General features: G+C 40.8%; 1 protein-coding gene across 8 annotated transcripts in view; it reads left to right on the top strand.

The window, feature by feature from the left end:
- Nucleotides 1-26,361, top strand: part of LOC311266815 (receptor-type tyrosine-protein phosphatase mu) — a 171,975-nt gene that overhangs the window by 111,671 nt on the left and 33,943 nt on the right. For 3 of the 8 annotated variants that reach the window (XM_084369382.1, XM_084369385.1, XM_084369383.1), the window contains exons 16-22: nt 1,046-1,075; nt 12,100-12,347; nt 15,640-15,720; nt 16,406-16,432; nt 18,264-18,275; nt 20,251-20,444; nt 25,595-25,682. In XM_084369382.1, the coding sequence (XP_084225508.1) occupies nt 1,046-1,075; nt 12,100-12,347; nt 15,640-15,720; nt 16,406-16,432; nt 18,264-18,275; nt 20,251-20,444; nt 25,595-25,682 (680 nt within the window). The remainder of the gene's footprint in view (nt 1-1,045; nt 1,076-12,099; nt 12,348-15,639; nt 15,721-16,405; nt 16,433-18,263; nt 18,276-20,250; nt 20,445-25,594; nt 25,683-26,361) is intronic. The other 5 variants (XM_084369384.1, XM_084369386.1, XM_084369387.1 and 2 more) reach the window with 5 other exon arrangements.

Consider the following 26,361-nt stretch of genomic DNA (forward strand, 5'->3'; position numbering starts at 1 on the left):
AATGCTTTTTTTCCCTGAATCTCCACTTCAGTAGCACTTACATACACCAAACTTTACAGTTGAATATTTATATCTATATATTGAAGGACTTCACAGAGGGGTTTGTTTATATATCATTAATAGCTTTATTTATATAACATTTCATTACTGAAATCATGGCGGAAATTGGTGTTTAATGGCTTTTTTACAGTATCGTCTATGTTATAAAGTCACACAAAGAGACACTGATAGATCTGAATAGAAATAGAAAAAGGAAGTTGCGCTTCAACAATGATATTATATTATTATTATTATTATATTATATATTTTACTGTACTTTCTCCTTTAATGTTAGTTTAATTTGTCTTGACTATAAGAATAAAGGTCAGTGCAGAGAAGAGAAGATGCAGCAGAGTGGGAAGGTGATAGCTGTGCGTTAATATAATCGCTATGTTCCATTTTTATTTTGAGGTTAATGTAAGATTCTTCATTTTCTGCGGCAGGCCCTGCCTGTGTAGCCCAGTGATCAGTAGGTGGGTGTAAAAATCAGCACACAGTAATGGAATTGTTTTCAATTAGCGTTAATCAAACCAGAGATGGAGATGACTTCATTGGTTGAATTTTGTGTAATTTGCTGTTAGCAACAGGGAATCGGAGTTGTGTTTAGACATTCAAACCGCTCATTAAGTTTCAACCTTGGAGGTCAGATATGGTAATTTTTATAGGTGTATAAAATGATGTGTTGATAAAAAGGGGAGTTTTAGTGACAGAACGGTTGCCTCTGATTTGCCACCACGTGCTGCAGAGCAGCTCAATATCAGTTTAATTAGAGAGTTTGTACTGTACTGTACTGAGGCCCCTCCTCCCTTGCAAAGCATGACATGACTCCAAGCGATCACCTTTGCCCTCATGATCACTAGTTTACCTCCACGTAAGCCACCATATCTGATTTTGTTCATTTCTACTCTTTTTTCAAACATTAATATATTTTTACTTTTTCTTTCCTTTTCATTCCATCCCCTCCCCTCCTCCACTGCTTAAATCCTACCACCACCCCAATCGGCAGAAGAACCTATCACTCCTACACTTACTACCTGTAAGTAACCACTTTGTGTAATGTTAGTGCCATGCTTCTCACCCACACACGCTGTTTCCCATGCATGCAAAGAGCCATGTCATCCTCTTCCTGCCCAGAGCTATTACAGAGGCCCAACTGTAATCTCTGCCGGAGGAACGGAGGACGCCACTCCAATGCCTCTCCACACGACGAGCACATCACACTGTATGTCACATTGGCACGACTTCTGACGCAGCTACACCCCCACGTAAAATGAACCTGCCACTGAAATGTTGGTGCAGACATGATTTCTGCTCGACTTTTAAGGAGTTTGTTTATCGTATGATGAACTAAACTGCCTTAATGATTGTACGGCTGCCAAACTCATCTTGTGGAAGAAAAAAAAAAAATCAATGCAGGAGCTACTGCATTTTTACTGAGTGTGAATTTTTCATTTGCCTCCGATGATTTCATCTCTGTTGACTTTGAAGTGCCTATCACAGTGCATCTATGCTTTAGTTGTGCCTAGAACCTCAATGAGCTCAGCCCAAACATTTCACATTTTCTACACTTATGTATATACCCTGCAAATGCAAAAAAAACAAATGCTGTCAATAATTCTATGTAGGATTGCTCATATTTATAGCTAACACTGAAAATTTAAGCATGAGCTGATATGTTGACGTTACCAATTTGGCTCCATATGCATGTGATAATTTCAAGTCTTTCTCTACCCCTACTCCATCCTCATCAAACCATCTCACGCTTTTTCCTCCCCTCTTTTTCCAAGCATGTTTTTTGGGTTATTGCACGTCCATCCCATTGATTCTATGGTGATGGTGGAGTTGTGTCTTTAGCTGACAAGATGTTTGCATCGCTCCTGAACGAGCTGATGCGATCACAGAATCGCCTCCTTTCTATTTATTGTAGATGTCTCGAACATCCTTAAACAATGGCCGTCTTATTCGCCGCTGTATTCGCTCTTAACATAACAGTTGATTCCAAATCACACCTCTGAATGGTAAAGGAGCTTATTCTGCAGCTCTGCCTTCCCCGCTGTAGCTCATAGGCTCCCTCTGTACGTTCTTTGTGATGGATGCCGACTAATCTGTCTTGAGATGACTGTGATCAGAGGACAGAATGGAGGCTGCCTCACATCAAAGAACATCTCCGAATACACCTGGAGATAATGCTACTCCGTGTGTCACTCATATTAGATCACAGCTGTCTTGAATGGAAAGCCCCAATGACTCGGAGGAGTGGTGTCATCAAAGCTGAGCACACACATTGACCGAGCTAAGCAGGAAGAGACGAGGCTGTCAGTGAAACAATCAAAATATCAGTTTTGTGTTTCTGTTATTTTAGGCGTTACATGCAAATAATATCTTCTTGGAGTCGATGTATTATTTTCACGAAGACGTCAGGGATTTAATGGCTAATTTTCAGATGTGCGTGTTTAAAGCTGGGTTTGTTCTAAGGCATGTTTGCTTTGATTGACAGGATTTAGGTGAGTCAAATTGGATATCCTGGCTCTAAAAACACTTACGTTAAATCGCAGGCTTTAGGGAGTCCCTTTATAAAAAAAAAAAAAAAAAAAAAGAAATCATGTATTTGTGACGTCGACAGCACCGCATCCTCATTTTTTCTAAATGTCAAAATGAAATGGGGGGGATTTACTGTGAGGATTTAAAAAGAAGGGAAAGAGTGGGTTGTGAATGTTGTGACTCCTCTCTTAAAGCTGACAAGATAACAACATAATGTACAGTCAGATAAGATGAAGGATTAATGATTCCCACTGGGACATGTGCCATGACAGCAGCAAATATGAAGTAATAGTAAAACACACTTTATTTAAATCACAGGGATCTCTGTAAGAAGTGATATTGTGATGGAAAAATCTAGACTGCAACAGCCCCCCGGATATTTTTACATGCAAGACGCCTATTCAAACATCATCCACTCACCGGCCACTTCATTAGATATGATGTGATGTGATCCAATACGTCATCGCTGCAATAAAAATCTGCATTTGCAAAGATGATAATGTTCTGTTTTGATTGATAACTGTCAGAGAGGTGTTAATTTAACTACATATTCACTATTGAGGTGGTAGATTGCAGTATATCAGCAGCACCTTTCAATATAACGCACTCCAGTACGACAACATACACCCACTTTGACCTTCATCATGATCACAAAGTAGAATTAATTCCTTTCTGACGGTGTCAACAGGAACTGAAAAAGTATAAGCTTCATAACACAAGAATTCTTGGCAAAGTTGTTGTATTGGATTGAAAGTCCTGAGGGTGTAATTATTAAACATTATTTCAAAAGTCAAACAACCGATTCTATGACGATTTTAATGATTTTTATTCACCAAGTTTCTGAACTGCACTGCTGTTTATTGTAGGTGTAGGGATCTTTACTGTACCTCGGTGCAAGACAATGTGAATGATTTTTCACATGTTATTTTCACCTCCGTCACCTTTTGTTGGAGCAATTTAATAACAATAACATCAGGTTGTTCAACGCTAGGCCTGCATCGCTAAGTATAACCAAAGTAAACTCTCTGTGAGGCCATTAACAGGTATGTCCCATTCAGTGATACAACCCCCCATCCTTCCATCTCCTCCTTATATCTGTCTCTCTTGTGGTTTGCACGGTATGCACAGAGAAGCGCCGAAGCATGTTAGCTAATTGGAACGACTCTGATTTGCACCTTGATTTGTTAATGCAGGAGCTGAAATTGTTGCATCTCACCACAGAAGGACTCTGTGGGAATGGTGGCTCAATCCTACTTCCCATTCTTAGCCCAACCCTGTGTTTTTCGAGTGCCCCATTGCCCCTCAGAACAGAGTTACAAAGGGTAGTGGTACTGGAAACTTGTATACACAAATTCAGCAATAACAATGCAAAGTTAGGTAGCTTCACCCTGCAGCTCTGTCTCAAGATTTGGGACACCCTACACCTAGACGTGGAGTCACAAAAAATGAAGGTGTACGGCTAAGTGGTAGGAAGAGGGGTGTGTTGGGATTGGGCTGGCATTAATCTTCTCACCCCTACTTTTACTGCACTCAATGTGTCTAAGTTCAGTTCATAAGCAAATATAACTAATATGATGCACATACCCAAGGTTCACATTGTCAAATTAATTAAACACTGCATTCCTAAGATGCTCTCCTCTGAAGCGTTCTCTGAAGTGCTCATCTGCACTCCTGATGACAGGCTTGTTGCCAGCCATGAGATTACAACACCTCTATGATTGATGAACCCCATTAATGCTCTCATGCATTCATCAAAGACTTTTAAAGGCATGAGAACATCCTGCAGTCGCCAAAATATGCACTTTAGGTATATTGCCAGAGGTGACTGCGGGGGCTAGCACGCAACACAACATCAGTCAGCGCGCTCATTAGGGATGCAGTTACATGTGTGATCAAATATATGACCGTCCTTTAATCAGATGGCCGTACCGGCCGCTGTGCCTGCTGCTGCTGGGGACGAGAGAAAGATCAATTGGCATAGGGCAAGGGTTGCAATTGGGTTTTTATTCCCGTGAGGGTTTGATTCATCCGTAAAGCAGCAAGCATGTTGAATACAAGCACACCTCAGGTATGAGGTGATCTGAATGTGCAGATTTTGTCCATGTTATTTTTCTTCATCATGTCAGATAAAATTCTTCAAAGGAAACTGTATAAACACACCCCACACCTACAGATATATCTAAATAAAAGAACAAAAATGTTAAATATTTGGATTAGACTGCGAGACGTAAAAATAATTTCTTGCAGTGTCGGCTAGTAAGACATCTGACCCACTCTTTAGATGCTGACATTTCTTTTTCAGCAAAAGCTAAAAAAAAAAGAAACACTGCCGTTTAATTTGCATACACATTTTATTATACGTTTCTTTGTTTGCTCAAGTTAATGTTTTTAAATTAACGTTTTAAAAGACAATGTCCAATGTGAAAGGACTCACTTGTAGTGACGAGCACATGGAGAATCATCACCCGGCTCTCAGTTCCCCTCAGCTCTACTGAGCACTTCAGAAACAGTTCTTGTTTCAGTTTTCTATTTGCAACTTTAGTGCTTTTTTTTCATTCTCTCCACTCTCGTAGCAAACATTTTAGTCACAGCAGGGAACTACTTTAAGCGAAAAAAGCTTTTAAGCTTCAATAACAAATTTTTTGGCTACTTTGGGCGAGCAGAAACAAGTTGATATGGAAAACATTTTTGCAAACAGTTACTTAATTACACATCCAGTAGTTACAGAGCTTTCATTTGGGGAGTCATGTTTCTGGTCGCATAATGAGTGTAAATCCAAAATTCCCTCTCTTTCAGCTCTGTTTTTGGTCTCTACCAACTCCTGAGGGAAATAATATATCTTTAGCTATTAAATGCTCCAATATGTTCACCAGCTAGTTACTAACAGTGATAGTGTACAGTGTTTTTTAGAGCTTTTCTGCTTAAAACAGCTGAAAACAACGCTATGAAAGCAGTGAGATTGAACCTAAACAGTAGATTTATGGGCCGGCAGCAAAAAAACACATAAACTTAGCAACTACCTTGTGAATATATCTCAGGATTTGGCCACTAAACAGCCTTATACTACTAAGGAATACTTGAGATTTAGCAGGAACATACCTAAAATAAATGTGTGGAACAGGCAACTAATTACCTATTTACCTCACTAATGAAAACGATTTATTTCCAGTTATAAAAATATTAGCCCATATTTGCCCAAAATATCCATTTTAAATACTGGAATTATGCTTAATGTTTCTTCCTGGTGTTTTATAGTTTCACTTAATACAATTCAATTTCATTCAGGTAATGACATGTTCCATTTCCATCTGGCAGGTGGTCACTCACATGATAAATCCATTATGGTATGATGAATACGTGCATTGTATTGAGTGGCCCCAATAATAAACAACTGCATCACCTGTAATTTACCAAGCTCCTGCAGTGTCATAGTGTTGTATAATGTACTTTTTATAAATACGTGTCTTCCTTTTAACTGAAAACACGCGGAGAGAGACAAATAAATCATCTTCCCTGTTTTCATAAATCTTTCTTTTCATAATCACCTCCACTACACTCAGTGTCAGAATGGGAGGCCTACTAAACGTACCATGTATAACACAATATGCTCAGGGCAAGCACATTCATTAAACCTTACAAGCCGAACATGCAGCAGAATCACATTAATTGGTACAAGCCTTGCAGATTTTTGCACCGACGAGCTCTGAATGTTGATGAGGTGGGGGAGAGAGGAAGAGCAGCTCGAGCAGGCAGAAGGGATGTCATGCATGGAATGACAAAGTTTAAATGCATACATTTTAAAATGATGTGTCTTTCATAAAACATCTGCCTGTCACAGTTTGGCACAATACACACTCTTATAAGCTTCTTAATTATAACATATACATATAACATGTGTTGGTATAATATAGACCAGGGAGGGCAGAATTTTCCCCTTGGAGGGCCGAAACTGGAACGTAATGTTGGGCCAGGGGCCAAAAGCAAGCACCATTTGTATTGTTTTGTTTTGTATTGTATTGTATTGTTAAGATGCAAAATGGTACTAGGATCCCAAGTTCCCTTAATTGACAAACTTGAATGCTATTAAACAATTAGGGATCCTACAAATTTAAAGAGCATTTTTTACCTCACAAAAAATAAAAGCGTGAACATTACTTTAATCTTTCCAGATTCATTTTATTTTTCACTTAAAACATCCATTGATGTGAGCATGTTTTTTCTCTCAGATAATTTAAGGTGCAGTTTAAAGTGTTGCTGTGTTTTTGAAAATTAAAGATCGTAAGTTACGATACAATCCACCAGATTGGCGATCCACCTGCATGACAGTTGTCAGGGCATAAAGCCAATGCTCTACTGATCTTTGCAAAACAAGATAGCCTTTATTGTAAAACATTAAAATTAAAATTCTTGAATTTAAATCTTAAAAACTGAAAGACAAATCAAATCCTGGATCTAGAGAATTTCCCCTACTAAGCTTCAATATTTGAAGACCTTGCAGTCAACAATCTTTCTCCAGAATCGCTAAATAGAGATGTTGATGAAGGTTCTCAGTCATCCAGGCCGTGGTAAATCTACTTGCTGTATCGTAGGAAACTTGACTTGTTTCAGGGCGACCCTAACCCTCCAGTTAGTTAGAACAGTCCAGTTGCCTACGATACAGCACTTAGAGCTAAATAGAGATGCAAAAACAAAGAAAAGAAAAAGCTGAGCAGCATTCGAATGACAACATTTTTAATAAAGTTTCAAACTATTTGGTGCAATTCTGTATTTTAGCACATTTAGTGTTTAGTAAACTTTTAGTAACCTAGCCATAATGCCAAAAAACTGATTCATGTAAGTTCTTCTGTTAAAATAAGATTTGGAGGCAACGAGTAGTACTTTACCAGATCCAAAATGTTACAAATTGTAATAAAATGTCAGCTATTATAAAAGTAAGACCAAATGCTCTGTACAGTATCACAGGTTGAGGCTTTATCTACAAGAATACCAACCTTTTGGGGAACATAATGACCCCCAGCATTGTGTCTTCTCATGTATTTCATACTTCACATTTTGAAGCATGTATTATATGCAGTGAATTTAATGTTCCAAATTTAATTAAACCGCCTCAGTTCGAACGAATCCTTGGTCATGTCAGACTGCACAAGGCTCTTCATGCTGCAGCTGTTTTCTTAGTACAGTTCATTGTTGTCTTTAGATTGACAAAGTTACGGAGGACAGTCTTCACTTTCTTGTTTGTTTAAAAGAATACTGTTTCACAGAATTGATGAAGCAATCAAGTTAGCAGATAAAGAGCATTGTGCGCCACTGAATAGAGTCTGCATTCAGAAGTAGTCCCTATTGGTTTTTCTGCTGTTCCTTCTCCTGAAACAAATAGACGGAAGAATGGACAGATGGATGTATGATGGATGGACAGACAACCTGTGTTAAAGATGGGTAGAAGTTTGAAATAGGACACAGCGCAAACAACTACTGAAATGCCCCCACTGGGTCGATCAAAGACGCTTCTGTTGCCCCTCCCAGCTGCGTGTCAGTCATCTAACACACGCGCGCACACACACACCCATGCACTGCGGATGTGTGTGAATCGTCTAATGAAGCCTTCTTTGTCTCAATGTCACAAGGTTTAGGCTGCTCCAGCGCTGAAATGAGGCCCACCATGCTGAGCTTGAGGTTTTGAAGCTCCTGTGTTAGAAGTTGCAGCCGCGTCACCTCCCACAGAACAGACATTCTGGCAAACACGCGCACACATACAATCGTTGCAGCTTCCTTTTTGTTGTCGCTGAACTCATGGCGTTCGGCGCTCTGCTCACTAAGATCCTGGGTATGCCAGGCCTGTCATGTACTGAACTGCAGACAATCCCTCTAATGAGAGTTGCCTAATATAGTTACCTCCAGTGTTTGCTCAGTCTTTACTTCTACAAACACCTCTGCCATCTGTCTGTGCACCATCCCCTTCAAATGCACATTCAATACTGATCAAAGAAATGTGTGATTGTATTGTCATGCATGCCTGCAAGCAATCAGTCCTTACATTCTTTGTTGGGATCTTTGCACATGCAGCTTTACACTAACTATCTGGGGATATGATAAATGATCACATTCATCAGCATGCACAAACACTATACTGTACACTTCCTCGTACTATCTCTGTTGGCACATCGCACTCTGCAATATAGTCATCTATCATTAAATTTTCCATTCTTACAAATGAGCAGAGAATAGCGTGCCAATTAATCTTCATCTAACACCCACGGTGCCTAGCAAACATCCCAGTATTGCTGGTGCTTTCCTCATTTTGGCACCGGTGTCCGCGCTGCCTCGTTTATCTCCAAGGCTCTTGCTTCAGCTGTTACACAGGCCAGGAAATCGGAAATCCAAGTCTTAGCAGAAAGAGAAATAAGAACAGTGATACAGTATTAAAACCTGGATTATAGTGGTTCTTAATGGTCTTCTCCATGAGTGCACACAGTGCCGAATCAGTCTTAATATCGCCTGGGGTGCCTACAGCTCCCCCTCCCCTCTGCGCTCCCCCCTATTACAATATGAAGCTATAACAGAAAAAAAGAGACAAGATTGCCATTTTGTTCCCCGCTCTAATTGCAGATTAAAGACAAAAAGTGGGTCCGGCAGATGAAAATGTCACTACTTTGTCACTTTGCTTTCTGAAGAACCGATCCACTATTAGCCTCACGTCGCGGCCTTCAGAGCAAATGACTGTTTGAAGGCAGCGGGGGCCTGTTGCCATATGGCACGAGACAGCGACGAAATTGAATAAACAGAGGAGATTTGCGAAAACAACGCAGCAGGAGTGCATCATTAGACAGCAGTTGTCCGTGAGAGAGACTGCAATTCAAATAGGCAGAGGGGTCACACAGAGAGTAACAAAGTGTGAGGATCAGTGTGAGGGCTGCCGTAGTTAATTCTTACTCCTCGCTCCCCTCCAGCTACGGAGCAGCGGCAGCCATCAGATATATGGCTACAGTGTGTTCCCTCTCAAGCTGTTTGCCATTTTTCTATAGCGATACTCCTGTGGAAATATAGGAGTGTGACAAAGTGACACATTATTTATCTCCATGGGGATAAGGATACAAGGGTAAAAGTGGCTCCTATCTCTGGGAGGTCAGAGGTCAGGGTCAGCTTCAGAACGGCATCAGAGCTTTACTTATGACACCTCAGCAGGGTCAGAAGTTGTAGCGGGAAATTTGTTTCAGCTCACAAATCTTTGAGAGTTGCAGCTAATGCCTTCTCTCCTGTTGTCCAACTCCCTTAAGTCGATATAATTCGTTAGAAACAATTCAAACATATTAATAAATGTCATCAAAATGTCACTAGAGCAGATTCCAAAGGCAAAGCAAATGTATCATGTTTCAAAAAGAAAAACAGCAATAATACAAATGAAATTAAAAGAAATGCAAAGTCAGACAAGTAGAATTTAGGTTGTTTATTTGTATTTACACCCAATTGCCATTTTATTACACCTACCTGCAGTTTATCAGCGTGGGAGCCAGACAAATCTGCAAGCTCATGTTTCTGGCTGATACGTCTGGCCACCCTCCCAATCAGACAGATTTCCCGGCATCCTGGTTTGTAACGGGCCAGTCACAACAGTTTATCTAATACCTGGCGGGTGTTATCCGCAGCTGACAGAGGAGCGTCACCTGTCTGGATTTTTGAAAAGTCGCACATCACCTGTTTTGAAGCTCTGATTGGTTTAAGTCACTCCTGTCGTGGGTTTCGGTTTCATTTTAAGATGTTTCCTCTTCTTTTATTTTGATAGATTTATCCTCACGTATCATATTTGACTTTCCACTTCCTGTCTCTGTGTTTCTTCTCGCCTTTTTTGTGTCTGCATTTGCTCCTTGCGTTTTCGAGGTTTCTTTCCCCGTAACTTTCTGGTTTGTTCTTTGTTTTGCAAGCTTAGTTTTTTCTTGGATTCTTCTTGCCTTTTTGTCACTAGCCATACAGTATATTGCCTGCACTGTGATTCTTTGGATAGTGGCACTGTAAATGATGCTTGCTTTTTGTTTCCTACCTGCCTGCCCCACTGTATCTGCGTTTGGGTCCTCACATTTAGTGAAACGTAGCAAATCTAACTGCTTCCGGTCTTCAGGTCCGTCAAGCACAATGCACCAGGCTCAGGAAACTCAGATTCAACCATCAAACTTGGCAGTGATGATCAACTATAAATCAGTATTCTGTTACTGCACAGCTTTTATCTTTCATTAAATGTTTTTCAGGAACACATTTCAGTGTGTTGTAATTTGAGAAAGTTTGTGACCAGGCAGACATTTCTTTTCCTGTTCACAAACACACCACACATTTCATTGCTCTGCTTTGTTGTAGGTCACGTTTCGTTGCTTTGATTGGTTATAGGTCTATCCAATTGCGTCCTGAGGCATTTTGGTCTGCACCAGTTGATAAAGCCCCAAGGAAATCAAAAATGAACTGAGATGTTCCAGGCTAATACGCATTTGTGAATTAGTCTGGTGATGCCAGGCTAACAATTAATGCAACAGTCCTGGAATAACTGCTGCCTTGAGGTTAGACTCTTTAGATTTCGTTGAGACCGTTGTAGATGGATGTTGATTTATGGACTTCTTGTTTTCGGGGTCCAGGCTGTTTGTGGTGCTGTTAAATTGTGCTCCATTATACTTTAAGTCCATTCCATTTGTACCAATGGGAACAGACTCAATTCTAGACAACACACACACACACACTACATCAATTAAGATTAAATGCACATGAATGTTTTGGACACTGACTTAACAGTTCAGTGTTATCGACCTAATGTCTATGAAGGCTGCATCAGAGCCTGCGGCCACAACAACAGCACCTTGTGACCCTGAGATGTGTGTGTTGATTGGGGTCAAACAGCCCTCACCTTAAAACGCCGCCAGATGTTTAAAACACTCATGAATAAAAACGATTGGTGTGATTGTTGGACAGCTTTATAGGTTAAAACATGAATCTGATGAATCTCAGTATCAGTCAGTAAAGTGAAGCCAGCACAGGTGAAATCTGAGCCCGGCAGCTGCTTCTACATAAGAATCAATCTGGGAATATGCGTGTGTGCATACATGTGAATGTGCGCACGTGTGTGTGTTTACTCTGTACACAATGCTCTAATGGTGTCTGATCGGGAACAGATTGCTTGTAGGCTCCAGCACATCAACTCAAAGTAGGTCAATAAAAGCAGGTTGACTGTTTCAGTTCACCGTTCACAAATCTAATTCTTCGGCCCCCAAATACTATAGCTAATTTTAAATCATCAGGGCCGCTGATGTATTTGGGTTAGGGTGTCACACCTTTGCTCATTCTCCACGATTTATATTTCACTGCTTGAAAAAGCATCTGGAGCCTAATAAAAACCTAATGTAACCACAGCCTGGGGCGCATTAGCTCTGCCATCTCATTACATCTATGAGTCATCGCTGCCAACATCATATCAGATCAATTCAAGCAGAGTCATTGTTGTTCTTATCTGATTGTTTGTTTTTATTTCTTCCCCCCGTACAGGAAATTGGCCAAGAAGCGTAAGGAGACACTGAACAGCACCCGGCAGGAGATGACCGTGATGGTCAACTCCATGGACAAGAGCTACACGGAGCAGGGTACCAACTGTGACGAGGCGCTGTCCTTCATGGACACACACAACCACACGCTGAACACCCGCAGCGAGTGTGCGCTCACGCTCAACGGCCGCAGCGAGTGCGCGCTCACGCTCAACGGCCGCAGCGAGTGTGCGCTCACTCTCAACGGCCGAGGTAAGACGGTGCATCAGCCTACCTGATCCGCACACACATAGCGAGCACGGTGGAAGCAATTTATTTAGTTTGGTCAGGTGAGAAAGAAATCAGACTCGGCCACACGGGAAATACTCACACTGGGGTAACGTTAAAAAGCATGACTCCTGGTCCACAGAACCCAAATATCAATATTGGTATTAAATCCTCATTTGCAGATTAAAGGAACAGTTCTCCCAAAATTGAAAATTCAAATCATTATCTACTCACCCTCATGCTGATGGAAAGTCAAGCGAAGTAGTTTCGTAGTCCACAAAACATTTCTGGAGCTTCACCGCAAAACAGTGTTGCAGCATTCTCCTGAAAAACAGAAGCAGATGGGACTGGTTTTAAAATGTTTAAAAAGAAAAGTGTGTCTCCTGAAGCCCCAAGAAACAAAATTGATTTGAAAGGACGTTATTTACATCCTTAAAAGCACGGTCGAGCTTGTGCATCCACTTCAGACAGGCTAACACTTTTAGCTTAGCAGCTACAGTGAAGATTTCGGCTTTAAAAAGGGTGTTTTAAAAGAAACGTCTTTTCAAAATCGATTGGGATCTTAGGGTTTATGAGACTTGGATTACACTGGACAAGGTGAATGGAGCCATTTTATGTTTCTCTTTCTGTCCAACATGATGTAAGTCCCCCGATCTCCTTCAGTTAGACTTTGTTATGAAGCTCTACAAATGTTCTGTGGAACATCACCCTTTCCTTTGGCATGCATGTGTAGTTTTGGGTGAACTATTCCTCCATGTTAGGTCTGAAATCATCTAGGTTTTGACCAAAAGACTCTATCTTATTACCATGATAAAGACCTTTTTTATCATTTACCACATCCAGCTGCATAAAACAGTGTTCAAAATTGATTTTTAATAAAAAAAAAAAAAAACTTTCAATATCTTTTTGTTTTTTCAGTTTCTGCCTTGTTCTAACTGAGGCTTTATTCAGTCTGCAGTGATTTGACAGTAATTTTGTAGCTTTTGAAAAACGACCGTTGTTAACAGCGGCAGTGGTAGTCAACAGGGAATCGGCTTCTTCAAAACAGTTCAACAGAATTTACTTTGATTTGACGGGAAAGGCTTTGATATGATTTTGAGAAAGATTGTCTCATTTCTTCTTCAACCAGAGATTCATCCTTCTTCACAGGGCCTCAAGGGTTTGTTCTACCCTTTTTATACATTCCCTTTATACATTTTGTTTAATTAACAAAAAGTAAACTTAAATCAGCAATATTAAAAAGTTACTGTTAGGACTTTATTGCTGATACAAGCTCTGTACTATAGTTGTATAGCTGTGTTAATAGTTGTGTTAATAGCCTGAAGGGAATCTTGTATTTTGATCTCTAATCAAGGCTGAGAAGTCTGTCGTGAGAGCTTAAACTCGTTTTGTTTCCATTTCCCAGAGGAAAAGCACAACACGTACAAGATGTTCCCCGGTGCGATAACCTATTAATTTTCTCCGTCCCAGGTTAAACTTAATACTTTGTTGATGGACAGCTTGGCTAAGTCTGCACCCAGGGCTTGACCTGGTATAATCCCAGTCAAAACCATCAGATTAAAACTCCACACCAGCTTCTGTCTCCACAACCCTGCAGGGGATGAGCCCCAAAGATGCTCTGACCTTGATTAACTGTCTGTGGATGTTTTAAATCTGACCCCACTGTCTGCCAGCACAAATGATTTAAATGCATTACTTTTTACTGCCTATCAGTGTAATGCCTTCAATACTGTACCGAAGTCCTCTCACACGCTCCATGACCTTATGTGACTGTCAATAGTGTCATTTTGGCTCAAAACATCACGGCTGACAGATTATAGTCATGAACATGCAGCACTCGTAACACAAGCCACATTAGCGTGGCAGTTAGCTCTGTTACATGAGGAGATGACAAACCGGGGGGGGGGGGTGACATTTACTGTATTGCCCATATGAGTATTAGTAGTCTTCTATGCTGCTACATCATCAGTATAAATGGAAACCCACTTACATTTAAGTATATACTGTAGGTTGGTATGCTGCTCTAAACTCCACCACAATCCTTCACATCTCTACTGCATGTGTGTTAGCTATAGTTACAAGTTACTTTGATTATGATAAAGTGTAGTTAAGAGGGACGTTCTGCTGCTGAATGAATACTCATTTGCATTTTTTAAAAGTAGAGCTAAAAGGTTTGTTGGTTGTGCGGACAGGAAGCTGATTAGTGATGACTGATAAATCGCTCAAGTCATTTTTCCAAGCAAAAATGCCAAAAACTATTTCCAGATCTGAATATTTGCTTAGTTGGCTTGGTTTTCTTCATTTTCACTTTTAATTTAATACCTATTGGTTATTGACTTTTGGGTGACAAAACAAGACATGTGAGTATGTCAACTTGGATTCTGGGAACCTGTGTGAGACATTTGTTACTCTTTTTTGTAATCATCAGACTAATCAATAAGAAATCATCTTCAGTTGCAGCCTTGCGTAAAAGCAAGACAATGTCACTTTTCAACGACAAAGCAACACAAACTCTCTACTACAAATGCAGTGAAAAACACTCTTGCTGAGTCCGATACACTCAGGGGTCTTGCCACTATACTCTTACATGTTTTGGTTGATGGTGGCTAATGAAAGCAAACATTGCTGCAGTAAAACCTGTGTGACTTTCTCCATGTTGCTATTGTTACACTGTGTTTTATAAAGTCACAGAAAAGTATTTTAAAGGTTTTACCAGAACAGCAAAATGAGAAGTAAGCACAATGTTTCTCACCAGGAAACATGCTTGTTGTTTCTTGCTCGCGACCGCCTTCTACGGCAGGTTGCCTAATGATGGTGTATTCTCTCCTGCTGAAGAGAATATATCACATTTTCGTCTGTAGACCATAAAAGCTTTTTTCGAAAGAAGCCCCTGAAGTCTAAAAAGGTGAAGAGTTCTTTGTACAACATGGTAGCTTACAGTATGTGCACAAGATATCTTGTTCCCTCAGGATAGTATCTGATATATATATATATATATATATAATAATGTTTTTTTCCCCACAAGATAACAATAATGTCATTCACACAATATAAAAACTTAGCACAAGATTAACCTTGTTCACACAACGAGTATCTGGTTCCCTCAAGATAATATCTTGTTCCCACAAAGAACCACATTTCCTCACCTGTCTGTATTTTATTGTTACATAGTGGTATTGCTATTTTTACTAATGCAAACATTCTGAATACTACGTCCAACACTAAGCAATGCTAGATTATTGATTTCCTTGTGTTATGCTCTTCTTTGCATCTCTAGCTGGATCATCGCCCTCTTCCTTTACACTGCCTAAAGCCAACACTCTCAGTACTTCCATCCCCACCAACTCCTACTACCCAGGTAAACATACACTGCATTTCCTCATGCTAATCCTGTATGTCAACAGAGAAGTGCTGACTATATAAGCAGTGATGTTGAGCGAAACCAGAAGGTGTGAAATTTATTCTTCACAATACCAGGATAAATTAATAAGACACCGTGTTTTCAAAAAAGTATTAATTAGTTTAATGTTCTCGGTAAGACCTCTTTTTATGTAAATTACAGACTTTAGTGCGTGGTATGAATTCAGCTAATAAAGTTAATATGTGCTTTAAAAATTAGAAACTGATTTCACAAATGAGAAGGTAGATTAAATTGACTTTGGATGGCTTTACACCCTGCTTAATTTCTTCTTGCAACAGAAAGTGTTTTGAATCACTTTGCCACGATGCAATTTAGCTGTTCAATTATAACTTCAGTTTCTCCAAATAATATGCATAATTGTGCGTCTTATGTAATCAGATTACAGCTCATTGATTAGATGGAGTAAAGGGCAGCTAGATTTACAATCAACTACACTTAGAGTGGCATTAGCTTCTCTGGAAAATGTGATAAGTTTCTTGTTATGCTGCTTGGCAAGAAACCAAAAAGGAACTGTCTATTATTTTTTGTGATTGTTGTTTTTTTTGTGGATTTATCTTCTTTTATTTACTGCAAACTCTCTTTCCTCCTCCAACTTCTGCACTTGTTATGGGGGTATGAGCAGATCCCTTTGTGCCAACTGCTATCTTAGGTGAGACACATTTTCTTTTCCCATTGCTGTTGATTATTTACTTCTACGCTGAAGAAAGCGACAGCGCATTACATTCATAAGATGGCTGTTTGAAGACTTAACTGTGAGGACAAAAAAAAAAAGCACAGATTTTCTTTTACCCATTTTTGGTTCAGTTGGCTCTTTTTTACTAAAGATGGCTTCCTCACCTTCATACCTGCCTGCTGCTTCTCCTCCCCCCCCCTCCCCCTCCCCCCTCTGTTCCCCCTCCTTTTCCTCCCCTCTTCCTCTTCCTCTCCCTCCCCGTCAGACGAGGGGCTCTCCTGGGCTGAGGCTGGCTTCACTCCATCCCATCCGCATTGCGTGTCGTGCGTGTGATGTCACATACATGTTTGACCTCTCATATGCATGGACAGACATGTGGACTGGATGTGGGGGGAGTGTTTAAGGGGGGTCAACGGGGGGGCAGTTGGCCCCGGCGCCAAGGCTACAGCGTGCTGAAGCCGTAGCAGCTGCACTGACACACAAAACAGAAATTAAAAAGTGTGAGAGGGAGACAGAAAAACGCTCTCTCTTTTAGCCCCCCTCACCAAAAAAGACAAATTCCAAACCGGGATGCGTTCGGTCTGAACATCTGAACATCTAAAGTTTTGCATTAGCTGTGCTGCCCTCCCCTCCCTCCCCTCTCTCCTCACTACGCATTTAACTCCCCTCCCTCCCTCCAAAACAACAACCTTTTCTATTATTCTTTTTAATGTCGCTCCCCCTGCCTTTGGCTAACTGCTAGTGACCTACTTGTTTTTGTTTTGGTTTTTTCGCCAGTGTTTATTCATCCTGTTCAGTGATAAAATAGAATTATCAAAAGGCATTTTGTTCTTCTGTTAATTATTACTGGCCTTTGTTGAATATGCAGAGCAGCCCAAAGTGCAGCATCTTAAACGATCAGGCGCTTTTTATATCGGCAGACCACGAAATGTAGCTAGAAAGTGGGGCACTAGAACTGCAATAAATTAATACTCAAGGCCAAGAAGGAAGATGCAATAAGCAACTCTACTCCAGCTTCACCACAAGTAGACACAACTTACAGTCAGGGCTTATTTTTTTCCTTCACATTAGTGCAACTTAAAGCTGCGTCTTTCATCATCACCGCTGTGACAGCTGCTTATGTTAGTTCCACATCTAATGAAGCATGAAACAATTAACATGAAATTACGACAGCCACAAAAGGTTAAATGCTTTCAGTTGTGACACATTCAGTCACAGCATTGTCTCATCAGTCGAAGTTAATGATCAAAACTGATTAGATCATAAAGAATTGGTAAGGTTTTTCTTTTTTATTATTTCATCGCACACTCCTCTACCCTATTAAAAAAAAAAAAAAAAAGAAACGAAACGTTATAAATACAGGTGTCACCACACCAGCACATGCAAATATAATTATCGCAATTAGAGAAAGAAATTCAAAATGTCAGAATGCTCAAAAAAATAATTGGCGTCATTATAATACGCAAGTCACGAATCGGAAACAATTGCAGCTTGTTGCAAAGACGACCAGAATTTCACCATTATTTTCTCCCTTGAAATCCATGACTTCCTTGTTTTGTTCTTTTTAATTTTGTCTTGCACTGTTGAAATTGCCCCATCCATCCACTCAACATCCCCCCCTTGACTAGGCTTTCTACTTAGGCAGTTTGGACTGAGAAGGCATGTGATCTTGCCCTATAGCGTAGCTCTAAAACACTCTACTGTAACAGGTTCTCATGCTGTATTGTTGCTTATCCCCTCTCTCCTCTTTCTTCTCCTCTCTTTCTCTTTACACACGTAACCTCTTATGTATCTGCTATCTAAAAAGTGCCCATTAATGGTAAGTTTTCCCAAGTGGGCCCTGGGTTGGGGGAAGGAGGTGGTGTTTACTCAGAGAGCAAGCCGACAGTGAGAGGCTGCTTCTGACATGGACATTCCGACATTTTATTGCATGACCAGTGGACATGTTAGCATCTCACCGCCCTCCGTAACCGTGCCACCACGCCACCATTAGCCTAGCATGGTCAAAGTACGTACAGTGCCCCATTGGCAGCATCACCCCATGCATTCTCCTCCCATCTCCGCTTCCCTCCTGTTCTTCTTGTTTTTGTTTTTTTAAATTTAGGTTTGATTTTTATTTATTTTATTTATCTATTTATTTTTATTTTTTTTCATTTTTCGGGGGAAGAATGGGTGGCAGGGGTTGAATCCACGCTGTGTCTGTGTGATGCTTCTGACGGTGCCTGCTGCAACATGCTCACTGTGGCCCACCGCACCCCCCTCACATCCTCCTCCTTCATGTCTCTGGACACCCTCCATCGTCCGCTGGCTCCCCCACAGCATCTGTGCCTCATGTATGCCACTGACTGGATTACAGTATGAAAGAGCTGGAATGGACTCTCAATATGAGCTGCAGCCCAAACCAGCATACTGTACTGCCAGTAACAAAACAAAAAAAAAGTGAACTTCTTTTACAGCATCTTTATGTGGATTTTTACAAACGCTCTACAGTGTTTCTTGCAGTTAAGGGCCACTGATTCCTTTTATTCTGACAGTAGCCATATTAGTAGGGTTGTTCCCATACCAATACCAATATCTGAAATGCTGGATTGGGTATCGGCAAGTCTGTCCACCGATCTGTTACCACAAAATGTAGTAATCCTGAGATAGGACCCTGCTGCTCCCCAGAAATGCCAAAAATGGCAAGCGACTTGTGTAACTTCAAGCGTTTCAGCAACCTTACATTTTTTTGATAATTATGTTATTTTTCTGTTATTACTGATTGTCAAACTAGAAAGCATAAGCAAGCTGTATGTATATATTATTTTAGATTTTGTATATCGTTATGATATGACATTAGTGTTGTCTTTTCCTCATTTTCAATACTTACCAGACTGTTCCACTTGTTCTAATACTGGCCTTTACCCACCTATTATTATTATTATTATTATTATTATTATTATTATTAATCGAAAACTGGCATAGTGTCAAAGAGTAATCTCTACAATATTGTTGCAATATTGATATTGAGGTATTTGGTCAAATATATTGTGATATTTGATTTTGTATATATAATTGCAATACTATTTTAACGTCCAGCCCTAGTTGTAGGTATTTGTCTATGCTTTACAAAGAGTTTAACCTGAGCCAGGCCATACAACAATGATATAAATAACATCACATCCATACAGGGTTACACAGCTGTCTTTATTTATTTATTCATTTAATTTAATGCACTGGTAACTGATCAATGTATTGATAAATACGCAAGTTCAGGTGTTGGAATCGGTATCAGGAAGGAAAAGATGGTGTTGGAACATCTCTACGTATTAAATGTTAATAGTGTAAGCACTTAGGGGCCTTGTATTGTAATGCCTATAGGCTGTCGTACAGTGCCGTAGGCCTGTAACATGAAATATTTTTCCAGCCACACACTGAGACAGATGGACCTGAACCTTCCCACCACATGACTCATCCTATTACTCAATGATGTTGTGTTGTTGTGACCATCCATAACAAACAGATTACTAGTTGAGAGTTGTTTGTCAATCTGGAGGTCGGTGACATAATGCTTAACAGTAAATGAGATAATGTGCCATCTGTTAATGGGAACAATTGTGAGATATGAACTGGTGTGAGTGAAGACACCTATGTAACTTTACTGTATATATTGATAAACTAATCAAACACTACTGCCATTTCCTGCTTCAAGCACTATGTCACCTATCCTATAACAATATATGGGTAAATAAATGCTATCTCCTGCCTCTCCATCCTGACCTGCTCTGGCCTGTTTCTTTCTTTATGTCCCACAGATGAGAGCCAGAACATGGGCAGCGACACCAGCAGCCTGGTGCAGTCGCACACTCACTCCCTGAGGAAGCGGGAGCCGGTCGACGTGCCGTATCAGACGGGTCAGCTGCACCCGGCCATCCGCGTTGCAGACCTCCTCCAGCACATCACCCAGATGAAATGCGCCGAAGGCTACGGCTTCAAGGAGGAGTACGAGGTAGGACGCAACCCAGCTGTCACCCCCTCCAACAAAGGTTGCAAACACAAATAAAGCCTGGTGATAGACGTATAACATCTCCACAGAGCTTCTTGAGTGGGAATGTTTATCAGTCTAATACAAGGCTTCATCTGTGTCATGGTGTACAGCCCCATGTCTCTGTCTCTGTATCTGTCTCTCTCTCTTTCTGTCTGTCTCTCTTTCTGTTTTGCAACGCACAGCACAACTGTTTTGTTTCTCCCCAGATGCACTTTTATGATAAATTGTTAATGCACCCCGTCTCAGTGTGTTTACGGTGTGATTCGTTTTGTTGTTCATCTGTTCCTTGTTGTCTGCAGCGAGTGTGTGTGTGTGTGTGTGTGTGTGTGTGTGCGCGTGTGTTTGTGTCAAATGCTGCTGTCCCAGTTCCCCCTCGGAGACTCAGCTGTAGACCAACTTGAAATGCAAACCCCTTCCCCACCCCACACACAAAAAAAGCGCAAGGAACAGCTAGCTGTGTGTTAGCCATGTCCCCTCTTTATCCGAATCCGGTCCGATTAGGCTCCGGCGACAGCAGCCGGCTGCTCTCTTAAGACTGTTGTCACACAACAGCATTGGTAATCTGACACCATGCCTATCGCTGACACCAAAACAAAAGATTTTTTGCCCCAGAAGAGCATCACTCTCATTTCCTCTCATTAGTGCAGGAGGCTGGCAGGGGCTTGGCGGAGCTCCAGGCTCCTCGCCATCCCTCAACACCACACCAGCCAGCCTCATCTCACCCTGATGCCACATTGTAACAGACTGGCTTCAAGCTATACTTCTAAATCCTTCTTTTTTAAATACCTAATCTGTATGGCTTCAGTCTTTCTATCTGACATCACCCTTTATTGTTGATAGCATTGCCACTTTTTTGTTCTGACATCCTCTGTCTTTCTTCTTCATCTTCCTCCATCCTGACGTTCTCTTTTTTTAAAAGGTACAAAACTTTAGCAATGATGTTTCTGGGTTCGGGTTACAGTCCGTCACATCATAAATATACATATTTTTGGTATCTTTGTGTAGAACAATATCTTTTCATGATAATCTACAATTGTACATGTCTGTTATCAGGGTAAACAGTAACCATGGTAACAATGAGTCATCCTTAAAGGTTAAATGTTCTACTTTTTTCACTGACAGCCTCACTGCTTTCCCTTTGTTCTGCGGGCACTCACCTTCGCTCTCTTCCGCTCACTCTCTCTCACTTGCTCAACCACACACTCGCTACAGCACACATCATTAAGTTTCATCGTTTCATCAATACTGTGAATGAAGCTGTAGTAAGTAACTCACTATCACTAGGCTCATTCATATTTTAAGACACTACAAACTATATTCAGGCATGCAAAAGCTGGACAAGTCTGCATGGAAGGACAGAAAGTCATTGCAAGGTTCAACTCATTGCGTTTAGTTCAAGTGGGGTCAGTTACTACTGTACTCTCTCCGACTCAGTTGGGTTCAGACAGAAAAATGCAGCACAAGCCACACTCTAGCAGAGATGTCTGCCTTTAATCTAAAATAATGGAACTAGCTGGCACCCAGCTTGTGGTGCTCGAACCACCAAATTACACCCACTAACTGTGTCACCATGCAGAATGGAGCGTACTGTACATCTACTCAGGGACGTGAGGCTAGCAAGGAAGATTCACAAGCATTAACGCCTCTTCCATGAGTAGATCCACATATAAATAAAGTAAAACGGCATGAAATTGTTTTGTCCTTTAAGGTCAGTTTGTTTATTCAGTTTATTCAGTCATGAAAACAAAGAGAGTTTGTTTATTTAGTTTGTTTAAGCATAAAAAATAAATCGATTAAGATATTTTTCTTCTGATTAAAAGTTCTTCCCCAAAACTACACAGTGCACCTTTAAGCAGCGCGGATCCCAGTGCCTTCTAGTTCCATTATATTTGAGAGAAGGCAGACATCTCTCTGGCCGATATCTCCAAAACTCTACAACTCGCACCGAAACAATCTAGATAGAGAGGTAAAAGGAAAAACACGTATTTTCAGTTGTTTTTGGTTGAACTGTCCCTTTAACTTGCATCACATCTTTTTTTTAACCCGCTGACCGTATGTTCTCTGTACTCTAATTTCCTCATCTACACCTCCTGCGTTCCTTCTCCTCTTCTCCCTCCCTGCTTAGCTCTACTATGTGTGGGCCAGATTTATCAGTAATTAACTCCACACTTCCTGCTTATGACTGCAGAATTAAATAATGCAGCCTCCCATGGCTACCTGCAGCATCAGATCATTGAGGGTCTGGAGTGCTTTGGGCTGCCCTCCGGGCCTAATCCATTATGGATAAAGGTGTTTTGGGTTCATGCGGCCGGCATTGCATCGACACCTAACAGTCAATCAAACACAAGCAACGCCACAACAAACTATTGGCCCCCCCTCCTCTTGCCGCCGTCCACAGCCTTTTGCAAAAAAGGCCCATGGGATGCTTAAAGTGTGGAGCGGAGCTCATTCTAACTTGGCTAGAGAGATTCATTTGTATGTTGTGTTCGGCTGCTGTCTTCTCTATATCAATCTGTCTTTAGGTTAATGCCCTTTTAAACCGTTGATTTCTGATGATGAGATTGGAGCCCAGTGCACCTCTAAACCTGTTGACTTACACTGTACTATATCTCTCTCTGACCCATGCTTCTTGTTATTCTGTACGTTAACTTTGGATCAGATAAACGAGGTAAGCCAATATTTTTGGTTATTTGTGAGTTTTTTAGATGATCATCACGAACCTGACAGATTGATGGTGCTTGTTGGCCCTGTGGGATAACAACATCTCACGTTTATGATCTAGTCTGAAAAGGGCATTTACCAACAGAAGCTTTGCAAAGTATTTGACATCAGATGATCAAGTGTGTAAAGCAGTGACATTTTTTTTTATTTTTTTTTACTTTTATCATGTCAAGTCTTTACAATGTCACTGTGAATTGTTCAATATATGCTCCACATCTTAATTCTGATGTTTCTTTATAAAGCTTTTTTTGCCAGAATAACTCGGTAATAAAATAATTTAATTGGGCGATAACAATCCATTTCTGACACTACTAGTTATTTACAAACTGAGGTTTGGGTACATACATTCATTATTTTATTATCACATAGCCAAACTAACTAAATATAAATAAATAAGTTAATTTACAGTACCAAACAGATCAGACATCACTTCATACTTTGTTTTATACTTTGCAAAAGCTTTATAAAGCCATTTTTGGTCAAAACTTTAATTATCTGCATGTCCAAATTATTCTGCATGTTGACGCACAGTTTGAGCGGACAGTGAGCAGAAAACAAGTTTGTAAATGTTATGCTGTGATTGTATTTCACTTGTTTTCAGCCTGCTTTTATGTGAAGGGGAGATGTGTTGCATCGAGCCCACTGTGAGAAACTCAATAAGCTCCAACCACAAATGAACACTAGTCAGTTTGAATGAGTCTCCTTCTCTCACATTGTAAATGATTAATTGCTTCAGAATCAACTCTTCTTTGTGTTGACACCCATTATTTCTTTGACTTTGCCATGGTGTGTACGTCAAGTGCTCCGTTGTTGCTTTATGTAGGTTTTCCCAGAGTGAGTGAATGTACAAAAGTGGTTAAAGCCTCCCAGACAAACTCTGCTGGGACAGGAGTACAGCAGGTAGCCTGTAATTAAAAACATACTGAGTGTGAACTGGACCTATGGGAGTAATTTGAGGATGGTGAAAATCTACCTGCAGATGCATTAAAATTAAGTGCAACACCGACCTTTGCTCGGGAATAGTTTTTACAGATGGAGCCAGCCATTGTTTTTCAATGAGTTTGAGTTAGCTAATTATTCCCAGTATGAGTTTATAGCCTTTAAATTGAAAGCCTTCATATAATCTCTTCCTCTTGAGAACTACTTTATCACCATAATTAGTTTTTTTTTCTGAATTCAGGATCTAAACAGCCTGAGGAATGAGACTATACCGCCTGAGACGGGCAGGGTCACTCAGTTTAAGAGAGAAGTATTATAAAGTCGCCAGGTAACGCCTTTCGGCTTGAAGAAGATTTGTCTCCAGATGCTTGATATTAGACCTTTATCCTTCAGAGTGACAGAGGGAATGACATTGGCCCGTGCATTTACTCAAGACATACTGCCACGGGAGGAGAGGCCTGTATAATTCATCTTTGAGACATGCTTCCATCTTCACTGGAGGGATAGGACATATTTTTAGCATATTAAAGCAGTTTCTCAGAGAAATCACTAATCCTTAGGACTTAATACAGGAATATGTCCTTGTGGCGTGTCTGAGGGACCTTTTATTTGCTAGACAAACGGCCTGCTGCCTGCCGTAGCGCTGAGATGAATGAAACCATCAAGTCCTAGAACACTGATGATTGAAGACGACGCGCCCAGCTCTCTCAGACTGGCTAACCCCACTTAAAGGAACCCTCCAAACAATCTGTTTGAGCTCCGATAAATGCTCTCGAATCTTAACTCGCAGATGGCCTGCATTCTAATGTACTAGCTGACTTTTCAAATGTGCATTAGCTGACTATCAAAAAGCCAGAACAATGGCGTGTTTTTGTCCGGGCTAGTCTGCTTGGAGCCATCCCCACCCGCCCCTGCTGAACAGCGGTGGACTGGCAGTGGAGATGTATTTTCATAATTTGGCTTAATTGTGCCTGGTGTGCCACCAGAATGGAAATCTCCCCAGCGAGAGATGATAAATATTTCATGAGGGTAATCTGAGCAGAGCAGTTTTGATCTGCAGACGATGAGCTGGCTTTATTTTTCCCCGCGACGAGCTGATTGAGTCCTTCAGATGAGGCAGACAGACAGCCGCTGCGGTGGCCCCACCCGGCAGAGCGGCGCAGGGGGAGAGGTTTGAGAGTGACACCCACTGCCTCTGCCCTAATGGCACTCCCTGTTTGACACAGCTCCCCGGGATCCACCATCCTCTCTGTGTTTCATGTCTAATAATGATGTGAATATCTCTCGCTGTGTGTGTCTTTCTCTCTATTGCAAATGTTCCCTTCCTTTTTTTGGAGAGCTGAAAAAGGGAGGCTATGTTTTGCTTTAGCCTGGTTATCATTTAGAGTGCTCGCACATGACACCATATTTCATCTCTCTTCTCTCTGTTTTCTGTTTTTCTGTCTTTTCAGAGCTTTTTTGAAGGACAGTCTGCGCCGTGGGACTCTGCCAAGAAGGATGAGAACCGCATGAAGAACCGATATGGGAATATTATTGCATGTGTGTACAAAGCACCTCCTGAGCGCTCATGAGTTTTTTTTTGTGTGCCGTCCCCATTCTTCAGGCTGATTTATTGGCCGGGCTTGTGACTCTGGATAACTATAAGCTGCTCAAACAGAGTTTTATTATCAGCCAACGAGAGCAGCTTTGACCTTTCCAATCTACTTTTATATTCATCTTCCGGCAGTGTCTTTTCAGTTGTGAGAAATAAGCTTCGCCAGCATATGGCACTGAACATGTTGCCTCTGCAATGTTTGTACAAGATGCTGAATTTGATTTAGCAAGAAATTCAAATCACTTATCCAAACTTTAGTGTCTTTTATGTCACAAGAGGTAACTTAAGAATGCAGAAGATCTACAGAATACCATTTCTTTGAAAATGTCCGTGATCCAGAGTCAAGGCTGCATGGTTTTCACTTAAACTTTAAATATGTGTCCTTATTCAAAATGGCTGTATTGTGTTCTTGCTCTACCCTCACTACATACTTTTAAAACAAATATTTGAAGGTTTATAAGGTCTTCCATTAAGCAAGTTTGAAGCACATCATTTCTTATTTAATATCATCAAGGTTGCAAACTGACAGCAGCGTCACAGGATACATTCCAAGTCTCTTTTCTTACTCCTCGCTTTTACCAGAAGTCATTCTGGTCCTCCATCTTGCAGGCCGTCCCTCTGCAC

This window comes from Pagrus pagrus (genome assembly GCF_965226575.1).
Source record: "Pagrus pagrus genome assembly, chromosome: 12".
Lineage (NCBI taxonomy): Eukaryota > Metazoa > Chordata > Actinopteri > Spariformes > Sparidae > Pagrus > Pagrus pagrus.